The following is a 22,147-nucleotide window of genomic DNA, read 5'->3' as shown; positions in this document are numbered from 1 at the left end:
ACGCTCTCAGTCGACTCAGATCAGGGTTGTACTTCTTAGTGGCTGTGTGAGTGTGGTTAAATCTCTCTATTTTCAGAAAGTGATTTTCTGATGTATAGGATTACAAATATTTCCTGACCCTTGTTTTAGGATTGTTGTAATAGTCAAATCATAAAAAGTACCTGCATGACACTTGTCCATTTCAAATTATACAATAGAAGAAAATTAATTCAGTTGGAAATTCTTCTGAACTGGTCTTTTAATTAAAATCTGTCACTCACATATTCTTTTTTCTTCTCTTTTTTTTTTGAAAACGAGAATGCAATGGTACATAATGAAGTAGAATCTGAAAGATGGTACCACAGCCATAGCTGTGAGTTGAGGTTTACACTAAGTGTGTTATTTTCACTTTTCCCTGGTTCTAGACATACCACACACTTTGCAAACATGGGTATCTGTCAGCACATCTCTGGAAAATTCTTGTCCCCTGCTCAGTGGTGCCTGACCTGTTTGTCAGCATCCCTACAGAAGCTCTGTGCTGTAATGGCCACGTGTGTTAGAATCATCTGGTTGCTGCTTCAAGATGCATGCCGAGGGTCCTCCACTGCATCTAGTGCTGTCGGAATCACTAGGGAGTTGTTTTGCAAATATGACTTTTCACTGAGCCCCCCCCCCACGGCTTCTCTGAAGTTGCTGTTCTTGGGTACCACTGATAATAAGTGAATGTTACAGTTATGTTGATTTACACGGATGCATACCATAGAACTCCAAGAGAACACTAAACTACCATATGGCACTCAAAATTCATTGCATATGATGAGGTCTGTGAATTCTTTTAGAATTTTATTTTTTTCTCCAAATTGCATCACTCCAGGGATACAATATTTAAGAAAATGAATAAAACAAAACATGCACTTGCATTTTTCTATATTTTTTGACTTTTACAAAAATTTTATTGAGAATTTCATACATGCATATAAGATGTTTTGATCAAATCCATGCCCACTCCCTCCCCTCCAATGGTCTTTTTGAGACAGGGTCTCCTTGTAGCCCCAGCTGTCCTAGAACTCACTATGTACACCAGGCTGGCCTGGAACTCACAGAGATCCGCCTGCCTCTGCCTCCCAAGTGCTGGGATTAAAGGCGTGCGCCACCACGTGGGATGTTTTTACCCTAACTGCGTAGCCAATTCCTACCTCCTATTCTTATCATGCCATCCTCTGAAGGGGTTACCCAAATTATTTTTTATGAAAATGTATTTGATAAATATCCCTTTGAAATGGTATTTGTTACTGACATTCATATTATTTATTTTATCTTTGCTTGATTTCAATAGTTTAGTACATTTGTTTGGCAAGTTGATCTAAAGTATAGAACTAGCATAAAACTAAGTTTTATAATACAATACCTCATGTGCAAAAATATATGTTTTTGGAAAGTTTGGAAATAGTTGAGAAATCCTCATTCTTCCACAGAGGCTAGGTACCAAGGCCAAGCTGTATTTCAATAGATAGAGTGACAGATGTGGCTGAAAAGACCGTCAGGAACCGACAGGAAATTCCTTTGTGAGGAGTAAGATATTAGAGCCAGGAGATTAGAAGCTGTGAGAAGACAAATGACGGTTGCCTCACCTTGTGCAAGAGACTTTGGGAAAGTTTTACCGTCTCATACACAGTGCTATGTGCAGCTTCCCTACAATATGTTAGCAAAATTGTTTACAGATATATATACATAATTGCATCTGTATAATCTGTATAATCTGTATATAATGTGTCCTGATACACATTCTCTCTTTGCTGTGCCATTATTTTCTGCAACTTTCTCTTCCTCTTTAGATTACTTAAGATGAGTTTCCTAGGTCTGGAGAAATGGCTCAGTGGTTAAGAGCACTGACTGCTCTTGCACAGGACTCTGTTCAGTTCCTAGCACCCACATGGTGGCTAACAACCATCTGCAGCTCCAGTTTCAGGGGATCCGACGCCTCTTCTGGCCTCCATGACCATTGGATGCCCAGGTGCACTTGTGCATATAGGCAAAATACTCATACACATTAAATAAAGAATTAAATTTTAAAAGACGGGCTTTTGACAAGAGTCGGGGGAGAACAAGGTCATGGAGGTCAAAGTTCATTCTAATTACACGAATATGAAGTTAGGGTCCCACTCACTGGTGAGTGTGTAAATGTGATCTGTGGTGCATCCATGGATCTTATATTCGGCACTTGAACTTTAGTCCTCTTAGGTTTGGGGTATTGTCTTTTCTCACTCAAAACCAAATTGTAAATCTACTCTCTTCAGTTCCCTGGGTCCAACCATCCTAGTGTGTGCCCAGAGTTCCTTTATCTTCTTATTTTAGTTGTTTTTTCCAAGACAATTGTACCAACCTCTGTGTCTTCAGGTCTTATGCTCTGTCTTATCTTAAGCCTGCATGCCTCAGTTGAATTCTAGACCTGGATATCTGACTGCCAAGCAGAAATATGTACCTAGGTGTCTCATATATAACTCTAGTTTGTAAGTCTAAGACTGTCCTGTCATCAGATCCTCCAGCTGTCATTCACCCAACCTCTCAAGCCAATAACAAACTTGTAATTTTCTAAGGTTCCACGTTTTCACTCATCTTTGCATAATAGGCAATGTCTCCGTGCTCTTCTTGTTAGGGATCTATTTATCTTTCTCCCTTATTAATTTCATTAATTCTTTGAGAATTTCATACAATGTAGTTTGATCATTTTACCCCGTCCCCCCAAATCTTCCTAGATCTACTCCTACCTCCCTACCCACCCAATGAGGTGACTGTTGTTGTGTTGTTGCTGTTGTTAAACCCAGAGAGTCCAGTTGGTCACACACTTGAAGGAAACTGACCCCAAGCAGCCATCAGTCGACAATAGTTCCTCAGTTAAGAGTGGGACTTGGTGCCCTCCTCCCCTCCTCCCTGATGAGGTTTTGTCCGGCTAGAGCTTTCACAGGTCTTGTGTATGCTGTCTCAACCACCATGAGTTCTTATGTGCAACTCCCCTTGTGGTGTCCAAGTAAACACTGTTTTGTGGTCCTTATCTAAAGCCTCAGGCTCTGATAAACTTTTCACCCCTTTCTGCCACAGTCCCTGAGCCTTGGGGGTAAAGGGTGTAATATAGAAATCCCAGGAAGGGCTGAACATTCCACAGCCTCTAATTCTCTGCACCTCCGACCGGTTGTGGGTCTCTCTTAATCGCCATCTACTGCAAAAAGAAGCTTCTTTGAAGACTGGGTATAAGGACAAGTCATTAGGCATTGGTTTAATACTATGTCCATTTAGCAGAGTAATTGTAGTAGGTCCTCCTCTAGGTCTGTGACCTATCTAGTCACAGGTTCTTGGTCCTGAAGGTACTAAGTATGGGTTCAACTTGGCTTTAAATCCAATCATAAAATGTCTGGTTACTACCATGATCTACATAGCACTGTTGTACCAGTGACCATTTGCCAGGGCAAACATTATTGTAGCCTGCAGGACTCACAGCTGGGTGAGACTGATGATAATTTTCTTTTCTGGTAACGTTTCCAGTACTGTGAAAGGTAGTCAGTAGGTATGAAGCTTCCAGCCCAGGACCAGCTGGATTCTTCCATGTTCTCTGACGCATATATGTATGTCTTGAGTATCGGGTCTCATCATCAAGTTCTGTTGCAATGGCAATAGTCTGTAAGTTTGGGGGGGTCTATGGGATCCCCTTGGCCAAGAACTTCAAAAGAGGTAACCCATTGCTGTCCCTGGACTTTTTATTTGCTAGCTTGTTGTGTCTGATAGGGCATTACCCCCACCCCCATTACAGTGTAATTAGTTAAATTTTTATCCATACATACATTTTAGGAAGCTTCTGCAGTACTAGGTTTCTGCATGATGTTTTCAAAAGGCCTTTACTGCTCCTTATCCCTCACCACACCCGTCTTCGCCCTTCTTCCCCACCCCACCTAACCCTTCCCATCCCATTATTCTCCTTCCCACCTTTATATCACTTCCTTATATCTCTCCTCCTCGGAATCCCCCTCACCATGGCCCCTTACTAATATCTAAAGTATAAGAACTAGCATCCACATATGAGAGAGAACATGTGAGGTTTGTCTTCTGGGTCTGAGTTATCTCACTCAGGATGATTGTTTCTAGTTCCATCCATTTACCTGTGAATCCATGATTTCATTTTTCTTTCTTGACAGTTTAGTAATATTCCATTGTGTAAACGGACCGTGTTTTTATTATCTGTCAGTTTATGGGTATCTAGATTGTTTCCATTTCCTGCCTATTGTGACTAGAGCAGCTATGAATGTGGATGGCAGGTATTTCTGTACTAGAATAGAGTCCTCTGGAACCTCCATACTGACAGCACACTTGTAGGCTAGGCCTTAGGTTGGATTTTAATCAACTTCACTTACATTAATACAGTATTCTTATGTGTGTGTCTAGTTGCACATGCATGTGTGTGTTCATGTATGTGAAGTTTGTTGGTGGATGTTAGGTGTCTTCAATCGTTCTCCACCTTAAATTTTTACATTTTTATGTATTTTTATTTTATGTGTATGAATGTTTTGCCTGGATGTATGTGAGTGCACCCATGCATGCAATGCCCACAGACGCCCTGGAACTAAGTAGGGATGGTTGTTATCTGCCGTCTGTGTGGTGGGAATCAAACCAGAGCCCTTTGAAAGAACAGCAAGTGCTCCTAACTGATGAGCTATCCGTCTAACCCCTCTCCACATTAATTTTTGAGACAGGGTCTTGTACTGCACCAGAAGCTGGCCAATTAGGCTACATTAACTGACTAGCAAGTCTCAGGAAACCACCTGTATTGCCTGCCTCCCTGATGCTGGGATTATAGGCACACATAAGTATGCCTGGCTTCTAATACGTGGCTGCTGAGGATCAAACTCAGGTGTTTGTGCTGGTCTGGCAAACATTTCACTGGCTAAACTATCTTCCAGTTTGTAGACACCCAGAACGCTAAGGTAATTTGTGGGTTTTCACACACATATACGTTTAGCCTTTTTTGCTAATGTGTAGTTGTGTAAAACGATAAGGTTCATCATATTTCATACATATAACGTAGTTGGATCACGTTCACTAACCAGCATCCGCCCTTGCCCCCCACCTGTCGTAGTGATCTCCTTCCTCTTCCTAAGTGTATCTTCTCTGCCTTCACATCTTATTTTTTCTTAATCTGTATCCTACCTATGAGGTAATACTTGAAATGGTTGGTTTTCTTAGGTCTACTGGTCATTTGTATTTATTATTTTGTGAAGTGGTTGTTTCTAGCCTTTGTATAGTTTCTTATTAGAATAGACTAATATTGTTCTCGTTGCCTAATTCCACATTAAAGATATTATACCTTTTGTTATTTACATTAAAAGATTTGTTTCAAGTTATATTTGTTAAGATTACTTATAGCAACCGTTCAGGATTATTGCCCAAGAGTTCATCCCTTCTGTTTGTGAGCTAGGCTAGATATACATATACATGTCTAGTGCAGATTTCAATGTGCTACCCATATAAAATTTCCTGTAGAAATTCATGTAGGTCCACGTAGAATTCTAGGATTTGAATCATAGCCCAAATGTGATTCAGATGTAGGTAATCAGTGCTCTGTATTTATCAGTCTTTTTAATTTGTGACTTCTGCCTTTTACGTTAAGTGCTGGAGTCACTGTGTTCAAAAGACCTGAAGAACCAGAGAACTTGTCCAAAGCCCAGCAATCAGGATGCTGAGAGACTCAGAAAGGATCAGGGAATGGAACGGTGTTTGGCTGGACGCACAGACTTGGAGAGGAACATTACCCTCTTCATGTTTTTCAGAGGCTGTTGTGTATTGCACCAGAGTTCTATACTTGAGCAGCATGTTGAAAATCAGGGCGTCAGGTCCACCTCTCGCTGTGAATTCTCCTTTGTAACATGACTCTGTTCCTGCTTCTTCCTCATTTGAAATCCCTTTGTGGCTCTTACTAGTTTTAGGAGATTATCAACTATCTCATGAGGTCCTTCAAAATCTAAGCCTCATCTGGCAACCTCATATTCCTTCATGTATGTACTGCTCAATGAGGTGTTACCCAAATTCCAAAAACCCATAAGTGTACACATCGTTCCCCTTTCTCAAATTCCAGACTTTCCTAAGCTATCCAGTCTGCTACAGCCCTTATCTCTAGATGGAACCATTTTTAAGCTCTCCAGTCAGAGTCTATGGCAGCCAGAATTCCCCATGATCTTTCAAATGCCACCAGTGTAACCTATTCAAGATAAATCACTGAAAATCTCAGAAATGCATTTACATGGACTAACATCTTCTTACATGCATTTAATATTTATCAGCTGTAGTCTACTGGGCTACAAAGACAACATACATGTCCTTTTCTAAGATACTCAGCATCAAAACAGAAAAAATAATGAAAATTTAATAGGAAAGATTAGGGAACACTTTAAAATAGGAGAGGCGATTGCAGCCATGCAACCAACATTCTAGCAGCTATTGAAGTCGAGTGAATTTATAGTACGTTCAGACATGAAACTATCCTCAGTAATAGAGTGTTTAGGCAGATAAATAAAAGGAGAGAATTCAACTTGTTTGGATTATGTAGATGAGTAACTAGATTGTGTTCTGAATCCTAATGTGTAGTTTCTACCAAGATGATTAAGTGGGAGATGTTTATGCTTCCATTGAAAATTTGATTGGTGTTAAACAGTATGCTAACTGAAAGACACACTCATTTTCACTTGCTTAGGAATGCTTATGATGTTCAATAAAGCGCCTGCCTGTTTTTTGCATAACAAAAGGCGATGTGCATAGTTAATCACTGAATGTCTTGGGATAATGAGCATGTTATGTATTTCTGCATCTGTTATATTTATATTTCATTGTGGTCATTAATGGATAATTTTTCCTTCTGCTATACAAAAGAATAAATTTTTTTTCTTACTGTTTCACAGCAATTTGAAGTAGGAGTTGTGGTTTTCCTTGCAGCAGACTGCTCAGAGATAATGCACTGGGACTCCAGCCTTCCAGAGACCTCTGTCATACATAGCCCAAGTTCCCAGTCAGTAAGAACTCCGGAGCTGCCAAGGTCAGGAGGTGCCATATTTTATTTAATTCCATTTCTCCACACTTCCAGACCCAGCTAGTAAGATGTCATAGAATGCCCATTGAGGAAAATTCATCCTGCCACATTACACACAGCAAGCTAAATGGCCTGCCCAGGTCTGACTTCTATGACAGATTACAAATGCGTTTTTCTTTGTGGAGCAGTGAGCCAGTTAAGAAATTTCTAAACAGAGGACTTGCCATCCAAATGTGGCTTGACCATTATCTCTGGCTGATCAAAGCTTTTTCTCAAGGTGATTAATAACTCTTTTATTCTTTTGCTATAGAACATCTTGAAAGTTAATATTAATTGCATTAGTTACAGCTGATTTCCTTTGGCAAGCCCAAAGCACTGCATGACCTAGCAGGCTGTAAACTCCTTGAAGGTGTGAGTCACCATATTCCACTTAGTACTGCCACGGTTCAGCCCCTGTGTTGTAGAAGGGTTATGTACCAGTGTACACTGGCTCAAATTGAGTTAAATTAACTCCGTTTGCCATGGATGATCAAAACTACCAAGAAATTTAACACTGCTAGTGTCCTTAATTCTATTTAGATAGTGAGGCTTTAAAAAAATTTTATTTTATGTGTATGAGTGTTTTGGCTACATGTACGTAAGTGCACCACATTCATGTCTGTGCCCCCAGGGGTCAGAAGAGGGCATTGGATCCCCTAGAATTGAACTTATGGGCAGTTGTTAGCCGCCATGTGGGTGCCAGGAACCAAACCCCCTCTTCTGCGAGAGCAGCCAGTGCTCTTAGCCTCTGCGCCACTGACTTCTTTCCCGTTCGTAGATCCTGGAGCTTTATTGGAATGGGGCATCGTATTCTGCCAGCAAGTAAAAGACTCCATGATAAAGCTAGCAGCTCTTAGTTCACAGACCAGCCACAGCAGAACATTCTAGCTAGACAAAGCAAATACTATAATTAGTGATATAATTTGTAACTACAGGGTGTCGTTAAAAATTTAGACCTCTTTCCCCTAGCATTCACCTTACATTTATTTCCTCCTATTTCAACTCTGGAAAATTCTAGAGGCCACCTATAGCAGAAAGCTATCATTCCCGGAGAGATCAGAGACCATTAAAAAAGTCTATGAAATGAGGAAAAAGGGAAATAGCAACAGTTATAAAAAGGTTATTACGTAAGCAAAAGTCTCAACGTTGCATTGACGACATCTTGTTTCAATGATTCTCAAAACCATGGTGAGAAGCGTGAGTACATCTGGGTAGCTAAAGACACAAATTGTATTTCTCAGAACCTTCCTTCAAGAGATGCCACAGCGCCAACAGAGGGGCACGGAGGCCACGGCAGGCCAAGGCACCAATCCGAATACCTTCTAATTTGCTGTGGATTCTGGCAAAATCGGTATCTGTCGGGATCTTATGTGGAAAGCATTTTAACTATCTCAGCTCTTTAGCAATGTACCAAATACAGTATGAAATTGCAAAGGGAAGAGTAGAAGGGTTCTGAAAAATCAAACTGCCAACAGAACACAAGCTTGTGTGACGAGGCAGGAACACATCATGTTGCCCCATAGGAACCAATTCCATACCAGTAATACAGTCAGACAAAACACCCTGCTGAGAACCTGCACTCTAAGAAAGGAAATACGGGATTGAAAACATTAGCGGTGATGACTCAAAACTGAATTGGCCAACAGACTCCACTCACCCAGGACAGTGTGTGGAAAGAATGGACAAACAATCACAACTTTTTTGGAAAACTTTTCTTAGATAATGAGTGATATAAAATTTACAATGAGATAGGGTAATGAGATAATCCATTCTTTGGTGGTGCTGGGAATTGGACCTTGTGCCTACTAACTACCCACTTTACCACTTAGCTACATCCCTAGCCCACAGAAGTAATTTTCTTAAAACACCATTTAGCATTAGGCCCAGACTTAACTTTGTCTTAAAGAAGATGACCTTAGCCTTGTTAGGAAATGGAAACAGAGTTTTCAGAGTTTAGTTATAATGAGTGAAAAAATACGAAAGCTCAAGGCAGGGTAGGAGCCATAACTTTTTTGAAAAAACTGTAGCAAAATGTACATATCATACAATATACCATTTAAATTTTCTGTTACTTTATTTACTTACTTACTTATTCACATGTATGTACATGCCTGCACAGGTGCTGTGGCATGTATGTGGAAGTCAAAGAACAACTTGAGCCAGTGGATTCCCTTCTATTGTGTGGGTCCCTTGGCTTGAACTCGGGTTGTTGGGCTTGGAGGCCGGTGCCTTTCCCAGCTGAGCTATCTCACCAGCCCCCATATGCCATTTTCAAGCGCACTCGTGGGCATTCATTTGCATTGCTGTGTGACTGATGGGAACTCTCCTAGCTGTAACATGAGCCAAGCTGCACTGAGCCTCTTCTCTCCTCCGTCTCATCCTTCGGCCTTACCCTCAAGCTTGTCCTCCCCAACTGCCACAAAAATAACTCCAGTACTTTAAAGAGCATCCCAGACATTGATATCTGGTCCCTGTCTCTTGCCTGCAGCGGGAATCCTGAGATGCTGGTTCCAGCCGAAATCTCCTACACTTGATGTAATCTTAGTGATTTCCAATCCATCACCCTTGCCCGAATGCCTACCCCGCTCCTTAGACCAACTCCTCAGCTGTCTTGATTGTTTTCATGGTTGAATCCAATCTCTCTCCTCTACTGTGACAATCTTGACACTCATTATAGCTTTGAATAAAACCTTTCTTACCATTTTAAGTACCAGAATACTTCTTTCCTTTAGCATAGCTATTACCTTGCCTTTCATATTGAGAGCTTTGTCATCCTGTAACTCTGAGACTGCATCACGTAGTAACTCCTCACTCCCTTCTTCCCCCACTGGTGTCCACCATGCACTGTACGAATTTGTCTATTCTATGTACCTCTTACAGTACAAGAGAGCCCTTTAATAATGTGCTTGTTGCTGTTACCATGAAGTTTTAAGGTTCATCCATCCTGTAACATATGTCAGGATCTCCTTCCTTGTTAAGGCTAAATAACATTCCATTACATCCGGTTTGCTTATCTATTCATCTTTTCATATGTACCAGCACACCGCTTCCTTCAGTGAATAATGGGTATGGACATGCAAATGTCTACTTAAGTCCCTGTCTTCCGTTATTTTGTGTGTATATTTTGAAGTAAAATTGCTAGAACATATAGAAAGTCTGTTTTTAGTAGCTTGAGGAGCTGTCCTACAATTCCCCGCAGTGACTGTACCGTTTAGCGCCCTCCATCTGTTTACCATAGTTTCTGTTCCCTCCCTACTTGTTGGCATAAGTAGTTTCTGGAGTTTGTTGGTTTGTTTTGGTAATAACCATCTTAATGAATGTGTCCCACTGTGGGTTTGATGTGAAATCCCTAATCATGAGCCATACTTATTTTCCTTGAAAATTATGAACCTTGCATATATAATTGTAAAGAAAACCTTTACTTCTAAGTTGTTTGGATCTGTGCTTCCTAGCAACCCTAGGAAATCCAAATCTCCAAAACTCCTAGACTATAAGATGGCAGAACCCAGTATAAATGCAATGTAGACCATATATGTAATTTAAAATTATCTAGGAACCACATTAAAAATGAAACATGGAATATCAATACTAGTAGTAGTTTATTAAACTCAACATATTTAAAAACCATCATTTCATTGTGTAATCAGTCTAAAATTACTGACGAAGTAATTTTTCATTCTTTTTCCTACTAAGTTTTTAGTGTCATGTTTATTGCAGAACTCAATTATGAGTACTTATACTTCAAGTACTCAGTATTCACACATAGCTAGTGGCTCACATACTGGGCAGATCTAAGACCTTGATTCTAATTAAACACTCATTGGAGCTGTGAGAAAGCAAAACAAATAATTGTCCTCTAGTGCGTGAGAGAGAAATGCTACCACCTTGTCACCATCTCCACACTGCCCATGGGTCCATGCACTCACACATGGAGTTCAACTTTCTCTGGAACAGTGGCAGGAAGGTGTCACATTCTACTATACAATGTGAAGTTGTAGTATTAATTCCTATTATTTTACATTTTAAAGACTTCTAATATTTCATCTAAATTGGACTATAACCATGGATATTATGTCTCTCCATTAACCAATTAACCAACACACACACACACACACATACACACACACACGAGAGAGAGACAGAGACACAGGGAGACAGAGAGAGACAGAGAGAAATAGATGAGAGATGAGCACTGGAGTATCTGAAGTAAAGCCCAAATCAAAGCTTTGAAGTCAGCTTTACTATTTCTTGCAGCGCAATGTTTCGACCCACATATGTGGTACTATTCACTGATTATCTAAGTATCTTTTTAATGTCTACAGAATTTAAGACACTTCAGTGTAAATACAACACTATGGCTACCAAATCAGAAACTGTCAAATGGAATATCTGAGCCTCTGAAGCCTTGGTCAGCTTTGTGACAGGCAGTCGTGATCCATAAGTCAGAGTCCTCTGTGTAGCACAGTATCAACAGCAGGCACTAAGTTCAACCCCACATCAGTACTCTCCGGGGTGATGTATTCATTGCACTCGGTGCAGCTTTATGCCAAAGAGTTTCAGCAATCAGGAAGGAACTTCTTGCCCAATTAGCTTAAATCTTGACAGTTTGGGTTGCGGGGTTATCTTTCATGAAACAGTGATACAGCAGAGATGTTTGCAATGTAATGGACAATATTGATTAAGCTTCTTACAGAATCTGATGTTTTTCTTTCTTATGCATAGGGTTTTCCCCTTCCTCCTAGGAAATAGCAGCTGCCTGGGGACTAATCCATTGGCTGATGAAGAAAAATTTTATTCCCATTACCCCTATCACAGGGGCTTTACCTATACAACTCCAAATAACTTTGATTAAAATAAATTCAGCACTCATGTATGAGTACCATCTGCACCGTGGCCTGTTCTAGCTCATCCTACTTCCTAAGCCACTTGTCACCAAGCCTATTCAGTTGGGAATAGTCTGAAGTCTTTTCTGAGGCCCAGAGCAGACACGTCCCGGCAGTTTTGCTTTCTAGCTCTGGCACACGGCCAGTGCTTTTGACCGCTTTGGACTTCAGCTCCATGTAACTATGAAATGGAAGCCATGAAGCCATTTCTGGGAAAAGCAAGATGGATGTTTGACATCAATGTCTTTCCTTCGTTTCTTAACTTTAAAGGAATGACTTTGGGGAGAGCATTTCAATCCTCAGCATAATGAGGCCAGCCTTTCACTGGATTAGGCAAGATTGCCCTGTATCAGACAGTGACCCTGACTAAATGATGGGCTCATTTAAGGCTACCTTTGAGTGTTTTACAATTATGCTGTCACTGGATGAATTTTTCCAGACCCTAGTCATCATCTCAGTAAAATAGTAACATCTAGATTCTCAAGTATCAGTAAGAATAATCCTATGAAGTCTTTGGATGGGGCACCTGCCAGACAGAGGCTTCTAAAATCCAAACTAAATAACCCTCCTCACACACACAGAGGCACCGAGATTGACGATCAGTATTTTCATAGAACATATAATTCTGTTTGGAATATGTATGTACAAAATTTGAACTGATATTAGCATATAGGAATATCTGTGGCTTTATTTTTTTAATTTCAAATAATCTAAAGACTATACTGATCCCATTATAACCATTTACCCCAAGATTCAAATGTCTTTTTGCATTTCCAGTTTCCAGTCAGTTAAATATTTTATAATTTGATAAGAAATAAAAGATTACTGGAGAGGGCTTGTTAATATTTCAAAACTGATAAACAGTTGTGTTGCCAAAACTGCCCCGATAATCTGCACTTCTCTGAATGATTTGAGACTTGAGTTTCAAATCTGTGTGCTGCATCCTGAGGTGAAGCCTGAGGCACTCAAAAACATCTGCTCCTCTCACTTATTAAAGAACTTGATGCATTTACCTCATTAGAATCCCTGAAAGACTGTGAAATGGGTTTGTGGGTGCTGGTCACAATAGTCCTTTCCCTCCACTGCTCCTTTGACGACAAGCTTTTCCTTAGTGCCTAATAAAGTTGTACTTTTCTTAAATACTACTGAAAATCCTATGCAGGCCAAGACTGTCAAGAAATTCTAATAAAAACGGTGTGTAATATGAAATTCACGGCACTGGAGAGATGGCTCAGCAGTTGAGAGCACTAACTGCTCTTGCAGAGAACCCGGGTTCAATTCCCAGAATCCACATGGCGGCTATGAACGATTCTTAACTCCAGTTCCAGGGGAATCTGAAGCCCTCTTCTGACCTCTGCGGCATTGCACGACACAGGTGCACTCACATATGTGCAGGCAATACACTCATACACATAAAATGAAAATAATAAATAAAAAAACTATGTGTAATGTGAAATTGTATTATGAAACAGTGCATTTGAGTGTTAATACAACTAAGAGGATGGATTCACTGGCTTTGGGATGCAGCCTACGTTGTGTTTATCAGTAGCTTGACTGAGCAAGGTCATGACTTGGTGGAAAATGTACTAAGCCAAGATTTAAGACAATGCCACTGAGGGTGCTGTGGTTCTGACCCTCAGAAGTGCTATTCCCCTTCAAACCCAATCAGCCTGGGAAGATGAGGGGCCAGGTTGGTGCCTGTTCCACTTGGTTTATTCCTTTTTTTTTTTTTTTTTTTTCTGAGGTTCTTCCACAAAACCTGCCTTGACTACCTATGCTCCAGGCCCTGTCTTGCCAACCTGGTCTTTTCTAAGGAACAACCCTGCAGCTCCTTAATCGGTGTGTACAGTTCTCAGTTCCAGCTCAGTGCTCTCCACAAGGACTGCAGCAGTGCCCCGCTGGCTCCTCAGCTCGTCACCCAGTGCTTGACAGTTAATAGATACTGCTCAGTATATACCTGGTGTATTATCCAAGGCCAAAGAACACCACCAGTTACATAGCTAACCCTAAAAAAACTCCTGCGAAGGTATAGAATACCTTTCATCTTAAGGAGATCATAATTTAATGATGCTAAAATACAACAAAAATTAAACACTAGTTGGCATTATAAAATGAGATGTTTTATAATGCCTTGGATAATTTTACATTGAAGACAGGAAGAGAGTTCACTAGGCACTGAAGGGAATATGCATAGCTGAGTGATATCTGGAGGCCATGGTGAGGGCCTTGAAAAGAGCAGAGTCCACTGTGACCGACACTGAGAAGGAACAGTGGGTGTGGAGGCCTGCAGAGCCTGGGGCACATGGGCTCAGCTCAGTGAGCTCAGGAGTGTGGGGCGCTGTACAGATAGTCCCAGCATGCTCCTTACAGAGGTTCTAGATGGTTAGAATAAATCTAAATCAACGAAGTCTAAATGACCTAAGGTTCTGAGAAAATAATTGCAAAATGACACTGTGGTGGTTTGAATGAAAATGTGCCCCACAGGCTCCAAGTAGGTGAACATTTTGTCCCCAGTTGGTGGCGCTGTTTTGGGAGGTCTTAGAAAGTGTGGCTATCCTGGAGGAAGCACATCACTGGGGGTGGGCTTAGAGAGTTCTTAAGCCTTGCCAGATCTCCAGTTGCTCTCTTGCTTCCTGTGTCTGAGTGATGATGTGAGAGCTTAGCTTCTGCTGCTCCTGCTCCAGCCACCTCCAGCCACCATGCCTCCCTGCTATGATGGACTGTAATTCCCCTGGAACAGTAAGCTACAATAAATTCTTCCTTCTATAAATTGCTTTGGTCAGTGTTTCTATCACAGTAGCAGAACACTGACTAATATGGACACTTTATATATAAACATTTTCTAACTTCCCCTCTTTTTCCATATGCCGTTCATTGCCACACAGTCATTGCTCAAAGCATTCATCAGCCAAAGATCAGGTGAGTCTGAATCACCCAACAGCACCCAAGAGAGTAGAAGTCAAACATGCTGATTGCCAGTATCTAAAATTTGCTCTGTGGCCTGCTGTCATACCCCTTTCCAGAGGTACTGCCTTTACAGTAAAGCTCAGTTCCTTCCCTCCCTCACTCTCCATCCCCCTCCCTCTTTGTCTTCCCACCCCTTCTTTCCTTTTTCTAATCTTGCTCCTCTCCTAACAAGATCTCTGTGTGACCCCTGCTGGAGTCAAATGCCTAATCTTTCTGCCTCAGCCTCCAGAGTGCTGAGATTACTGGCAGGAACCACTGTATTTCTGACTTTGTTTTATTGCTTGTACTGAAAACATTTCTCCTTGTACACGGTAGGATATTCGTTTTAATGGCAAAAATGATTTATCATATACAAGCTAATTAACACACATTTTTATGTAGCCTGATACTTGAATAATATAACATTAATCCAGTACAATTCTTTTCAATGCTTTTATATAGTTTCAACCTAAAAGCAAAAAACTTCACCAACAAAAATCTCAATTTATTTTTGCCAAGATTATAGCATAAAGTTTTTGTACAGTATGTATGGAAATGTAAATACATTGTCGGTAGCATTTGATCCATATTAAATTTAATGAAATAAATTTAAATTCAGGTATCTTTCATCTAATCCAGGCTCTGCATTAATTGGCTAGATGACCCTGGATATCCCACTTAACTTCCCCAAGCATTACTTCTTCCTTTGAAACAAATTCTACCTCTATACGTCTTACTGTCATTATCTCTAATAAGAGAAAACCCAGAACTATTTTATTTCTAGTTGTTTTTAAAATTGGGGAGGAATAAGGTCCCGAACTGATGGTAAGGAGTAAAATGGTTCTGATGCCAGTAAACAGAATGCTGTGTGTCTATGGCATGCACGTGTCACACACACACACTTCTTTTTTTATTTTTATTTTTATCTTATGCATATGAGTGTATTGCCTGCATGTATGTGAGTGCACCCATGTCATGCAATGCTGTGGAGGTCCGAAGAGGGTGTTGGATTCCCCTAGAACTAGAGTTAAGAACAGTTCGTAGCCACCATGTGGATTCTGGGACTCGAACCCGGGTCCTCTGCAAGAGCAGTTAGTGCTCTTAAATTGAAAACATTTTTCACTGCTACCAAAAAACCACAGGAACGAATGAAGAACACTAATAAGATTCATCTGGCTGTTAGCACCATGTCACGGAAAAGGGAGGTGCTCAAGGCACCACACACATCTCTGAGGACTTATGCTCAAGGAACACTTGATGGTATGGTAGGTAGTTTGAATATGAAATGTCCCCACAGCTCATGCTCCCAGTTGGTGGTGCTGTTTGGGGAGATCATGGAACCTTTAGGAGGTGCATCACTGAGGGTATTTTTATTTTATGTGTATGTGTGTATTGCCTGCATGTAGGTAAGTGCACCCATATAGTGCAATGCCCGTGGAGGACAGAAGAGGCCGTTGGATCCCCTGGGACTGGAGTTACGGACAGTTATTAGCTGCCATGTGGATGCTGGGATTCGAACCCGGTCTTCTGCAAGAACAACCAGTGTTCTTAACCACTGAGCAATCTCTCCAGCTCCCGCCCCCCCACATTTCTTATCTGCCATGAGCTATCAATTTGTATTCTAGCTGGATCTAACCCATCCAGTTTGTAACATTTCATTATGGAAGTGTCAGGTTTAGATTTGTAAGAACATGTAAAATAAGCTTTTATGGCATTTCACTGATTTTTAGTGCTCTGTAGTGATTAATGAAGCTTTATGGGAAACCAGAAGCAAATAATTTCTGGATTCCTGGTTTTATGTTTTACAGCAATCCATTAGGTTTTGGGAAAATACCTTGAAGGTTGCCTTTTACAGCCTCTTTTAAACCATAGCCCTTTCTCTAAAATAAGCAATATATGTAAAATATGGTATCATTCATAGCAAAAGCACTTCATACAAGATTAAAAGCAGGATTTTCTTCTCTGTCCTCCTCTCTAGCTACGTTCTATATCTGTTACAAAATTACTTGTTCTAAAAATGTGAGTAAACATCAATTGGACACTTTGTCAGCTAGAACAATTCTTACAACCAATATAATTATGTATCTGAAGCTGCTGGCCAGGCTATTGTTATGACCTTAAACATTTAAAGAAGTGGATGTTTTAAAATATATAAAATCCAATGCCTTCAATCCTTCAGTCCCTTATGTGCCATTCTGTTCTGTTCTGTCTTAGTCCATCTATTCTGATATTATAAGATATCTGGATGATGTATAAAGACAGACATGTATTTCTCAACAGCTCAAATGCTAGAGTCCAAGTGTAGTCCTAGCAGTATCTGGTGAGGGTCCTCCACTTCTCTTTGTGGCTGGCCTCCTTTGATGAGGTCTCTGCCTCATGATTAATTAGTTACCTCTGAAAGCCCTTATTTCTCCTCCTCCTCCTCCTCCTCCTCCTCCTCTTCCTCTTCCCTCTCCCCCTCCTCCAAGAATATCTCTATAGCCCCAGCTTACCTGGAACTAGATATGTAGACCAAGTTGGCCTCAATCTCAAAGACATCCACCTGCTTCTGCCTACTGAGTGCTGTGACTAAAGGCATGAACCACCACTTTCAGCTAAGCCCCTACTTCTTAATAATGTCACAGTAGTGACTGACTAAGCTTCAGTATATGAATTTAAGGAAAGTATTAACACTAATTCAGCCCCTGGATGCACAGTAAGGTGAGAGAGCGGCAGAACTCTTTTGAGTGAACTAGGCATCCATTGAAATGAAAGGGTGATTCTAGTGAATTCTGTCCTTCAACCTTCAGGGGCATCCTCTGCTGCAGACTGAGACCCTGACTCCCGATTTCCAAAGGACAAAATCATACCATTGTATAACAAGTAAAAAAAATAATATGCATTCTGATTGAGTTGAGGTTGAATAGCCTTGCAAGATATCCTTGAGGGATGATACTCCAACATGTAATCTATGCAAACGCACACATTTCACATCAAAATGCATCTCCTCGTGGGTACACCAGCACATTAAATTTTGCTTAATCTAAAAAAAAGAAGATGATTAATGTAATTCTTAGTGGCATGTTTCATTCCCAAGATGACTTGGGGTTGGATTATCCATATGTTCTCCCCACTCCCCCAACGTGTGTGTGTGTGTGTGTGTGTGTGTGTGTGTGTGTATGCATGCACATAATGTGGTTTAGATGTAAAATGGCCCTAACTGCGCATGTGTTGAATTAAAGGCTTGGTTATCAGATGGACGTGCTATTAAATATTAAATAGTGCAGTGGATCATGAATGTGCCACCTTCACCAATGGGCTCCATTGATGGGAAGTAGGTCAATGAGGGAATATATCTCTGAATGTGTTTCTCTCAGCCTGAGTCCTTCCTTCCCTGTTTCCTGGCAGCAATGTTCCATGCTCTTCTGCCTCACCACAGGCTCATAGTGATGGAGCTGTTACCCATGGACTGAAACCTCAGAATCAGCAGTCAAAATGAATCTTCTCTCCTTGAAGGCGTCATGAGGCTACTATCCCAACAGAGGGCCCCATGAGGCATGATCATGGATAAGACCTATGGTCATACCAGCTCTTCTACCTCTCAAGTCTCACCAAATCTAGGCATTGAAGCCATAACTAAAATAAAATTTTCTGTAAGATCGAAGGTACCCAATACAGTATTCAAAACACGTTGCATTAACTGAATATGGAATGTGGAGATGCTTTGGGCCAAAATGTGTGAATCAGATGACAGTGAGGACAACTACAGGCCTTCTTCCCTTGGCAAAGGATATAATGGAAGGAGCATCACTAAATAACGGGGAACCCCTGAACCAGCCTAGGAAATGCTGATTCAGTGAGGAAGGCAGATGAAAAAGCACCTCTGATTTCTTTTTGTTTGTTTGTTTTTAACTTTTAAAAACTTTATTGAGAATCTCATACATGCATGTAAGGTGTTTCGATCAAGTCCACGCCCACTCCCTCCCCTCCAGCCCCTCCCATATCTTCCCATCACTTTTTTCTGACAACTTCGTGTACACTTTCTTTTTATGGGACTTTTTGCTACTCTAACATTCTCCCCTCTGAAGAGGTAACCCTGAAATCTTTTAGGAATTAGATAAAAGCTCCCAAATACTTTTGACATTTTTGGCCTTTGGAATGGAGAATGTTGTTAAGAGGCCTAAGGACATTTTGACTTTTAGCCAAGAAACTGGCTACTTTTCTTTGGGTTTTTTTTCACCCTAACTGCCTAGTCAATTCCTACCTCCTATTCTTATCACTTCATCCTCTGAAGAGGTTACCCAAATTGCAGATAGGGAATCAGGATGCAGACCACTCTGGCTTCTTCCATGCTTAACAGTGACTCAGGGTGAGGCAATTGGGGTACCCCTTTAGTGGGCCTAACTAAGACTCCCAAATTGCATAACTCTTATCTGTAGGGAGAAAAGAAAGTCCTTGACTGGTGTCTAGGAGATGTGAAGGAGAAGTAGAGGCAAGAGTAGTTAGCAATACAAGTTCTAGACAGGGAACCAGAAAAAAGTCAGAACAGGGCAAATTTCAAATGTTCATATTAGAGTCCATTGGGATTTCTTGCCAAGAGCTTCCAAAAGCATCACTCTATTGGGTTTCTCCTCATTTTTCTTCTGTCTTCCAAGGCTGGACTTGAGTGGACTTAGGATTTGTTTTCAGGCACTTTGATAACTGTTGGAGTGGCTAGAATCAGTGTCAGTTCCCTCTCAAAGACTTCTAGATAGGGGAAGAAAAACAAATTTAGCTACAGGTGGGCACTGGAATATTGCAGACCAAGATTTGAAGTCTTACATCTGAGCAGCACTTTCTGCTTAGAAACCAAATCATCAATGTGAAATAATTGTCTCAATAACATTTTATATGGATTTAAACCTAATGTCTGGGAAGTGTAATACCTTGAACTCGTAAAAGAAATATACTGATCACTTTAGTATTTGATTACACTTTCCTTTTGGGTGGTTAAGACCATACAGTTGGCCCAAATAAGCCAATTTATTTTTACTCTTAAGGTTGTTTGAGGATTTGTTCCTCAGGGGTCACATGGGCTTGGGAGAAGCCCCTGGCTTCTTCACCTAATGTCTGGGAAGTGTAATACCTTGAACTCGTAAAAGAAATATACTGATCACTTTAGTATTTGATTACACTTTCCTTTTGGGTGGTTAAGACCATACAGTTGGCCCAAATAAGCCAATTTATTTTTACTCTTAAGGTCGTTTGAGGATTTGTTCCTCAGGGGTCACATGGGCTTGGGAGAAGCCCCTGGCTCCTTCCTTTTACCAGTTCTATCTATTTGAATGTAAGTCAAAGGTCCTGCTCAACCATGGCTGGCTTCACTTGGAAGCTTACAGGAAATACTTCCTCTGTGTTGACCCTCCACTTTGTAGACTGGACACTGGACAAGAGGACAGGTGACTCACCACAGTTACAGGACATTTTGAGAGATGCACAATAGTCCCCTGGAACTTAGTTGACCTTGGAGGGTAAGAGGCAAAAACTGTCCTTTCAGTCCCTCTGACCAGATTAGTATACGCCTCAAAGTATGGCTGTTAAACATCCAAGAAAGTTAGTTCCACAGTCTGGTACTTTTAATTACCATGTGCTATGTAGATAAAGTTTGGGCAAAAGCCAAATGTTCTCAGAAAAACTTTGACTAGATATATATTTTGTTCCTTAAACTAGTTGACTAAACTATGACCTTAGAAAATTTTAAATTATGTGTATATTATTTTTCTCTTATCCTTTATATATCATAACAAACCTACACAGAGCTTCATCACTTGCTTAGGCTTTCTCATTTTTACTGTCTGTTTTGGAAAATATCTCCATTCCCATTCCTTTTGATATCTTTTACATTCTCATTTTCTTTTCTAGTAATTATGAGACATAATAACATAAACAAATTTTCCATCTGTTGTGAGAATTCTTTTCCTGAGGATACTAAGCAATGCTTATTCCCTTTTAAGGTTCTAGTGTCAAACCAATGTTTAATTAAAGCTTTTCTGGAAAACGAATGAATTTACTGAGTTTATTTATCGAGATGACTGAGGGGGTGCTGAGCTGTATGAGTGACCTGAGGGTGTGAACACTGGAAAGACTTTACCCAGCATGGATCAAACCTTCTCTTCCTGGCCTTCCCCAGATTGTATACTTAGCCCTCCTCAAATCCAGGAGATGAGTGTGGTTAGAGCCAAATTACATACCATTGGCTAGAATGAGTGGCTGGCTACTCCAGTGAGGGTCCAATATGACCCTTCTTGCCCCTCCTTTAATGAAGGATCACAACCCTCAACAAGCCCAATTGTGACAATGTTTAGCAAGCAGGCACAGCTGAAGTCATGATGATGGTAGTGATTTCACACAGAAGAGACTGTTGTACAGCATCATCTTGTTAAAAGAGCATGGAATTTAAAAGGATTTGGCATTGGATCTACAAATGAGGGAGAAGTTATGTCTTGTTTTCCTGAATCTGTTTCTTCACTTAATATAATAGTTTCTAGATCCATCCATTTACCTGAAAATTTCATTATTTCATCTTTCTTTACTACTGAATAGAACTCCATTGTGAAAATATACCACACTTTTGTTAACCACTCATCAGTTGAGGGGCACTTAGGTTGCTTCCATCTCTTAGCTATTGTGGAAAGAGCAGCAACAAACATGAATGTAAAAGTGTCTCTGCAATAGGTTGAGTTCTTTGGGTATATGCCAAGGAGTGGTATAACTGGGTCATAAGGTAGGTTCATTTTTAGTTTTTTAAGGATTCTCCACACTGCTTTCCATAGGGGTTGAACAAGTTTGCAGCCCCACCAGTGGTGAATGAGCGTTCCCCTTTCCCCACATCCTCTCCAAGATTTGGTATCATTTTTTCTCTTAATCTTAGCCAGTCTTACTGGGATAAGATGAAATCTTAAAGTGGTTTTAATTTGCATTTCCCTAATTACTAACAATGCTGAACACCTTTTAAGATGTTTCTTAACCATCTTTATTTCTTCCTTTGAGAAGTCTCTTTAGATCTTTAGCCTATCTTTTAATTGGGCCATTTGGTTTCCCACTTTTTAACATTTTTATATTCTGGATGTTAAACCTCTGTCAGATGTGTCAATGGTGAAGATTTTTTCCCACTCTGTGGGTTTTCTCTTCACTTTTTTTATTTTTTCTTTTGCTGTACAGAAGCTTTTTAGTTTAATGAGGTCCCACTTTTTGATTGTGCTGACCTTAGTTA

At 40.5% G+C, this 22,147-nt stretch overlaps 1 protein-coding gene across 8 annotated transcripts in view; it reads left to right on the top strand.

Annotated features, from left to right (window-relative positions):
* The window catches only part of Tmem117 (transmembrane protein 117), a 530,788-nt gene that overhangs the window by 450,490 nt on the left and 58,151 nt on the right, over nucleotides 1-22,147 (top strand). The window contains exons 7-8 of one of the 8 annotated variants that reach the window (XM_029560336.1): nucleotides 6,921-7,062; nucleotides 13,715-14,496. The exons of 5 other annotated variants lie outside the window; for them this stretch is intronic. In XM_029560336.1, coding sequence (XP_029416196.1) covers nucleotides 6,921-7,062; nucleotides 13,715-13,806 — 234 coding nt within the window. In that variant the 3' untranslated portion in view covers nucleotides 13,807-14,496. Of the gene's footprint in view, nucleotides 1-5,635; nucleotides 5,694-6,920; nucleotides 7,063-13,714; nucleotides 14,497-22,147 lie in introns of those variants that run through there. 2 more of the 8 variants (XM_029560339.1, XM_029560338.1) reach the window with 2 other exon arrangements.

Source organism: Nannospalax galili, unplaced genomic scaffold (assembly GCF_000622305.1).
Source record: "Nannospalax galili isolate Female #2095 unplaced genomic scaffold, S.galili_v1.0 scaffold232, whole genome shotgun sequence".
Lineage (NCBI taxonomy): Eukaryota > Metazoa > Chordata > Mammalia > Rodentia > Spalacidae > Nannospalax > Nannospalax galili.
Note: the sequence above shows the minus strand (reverse complement) of the source record. Positions and strands in the feature narration are given on the sequence as shown.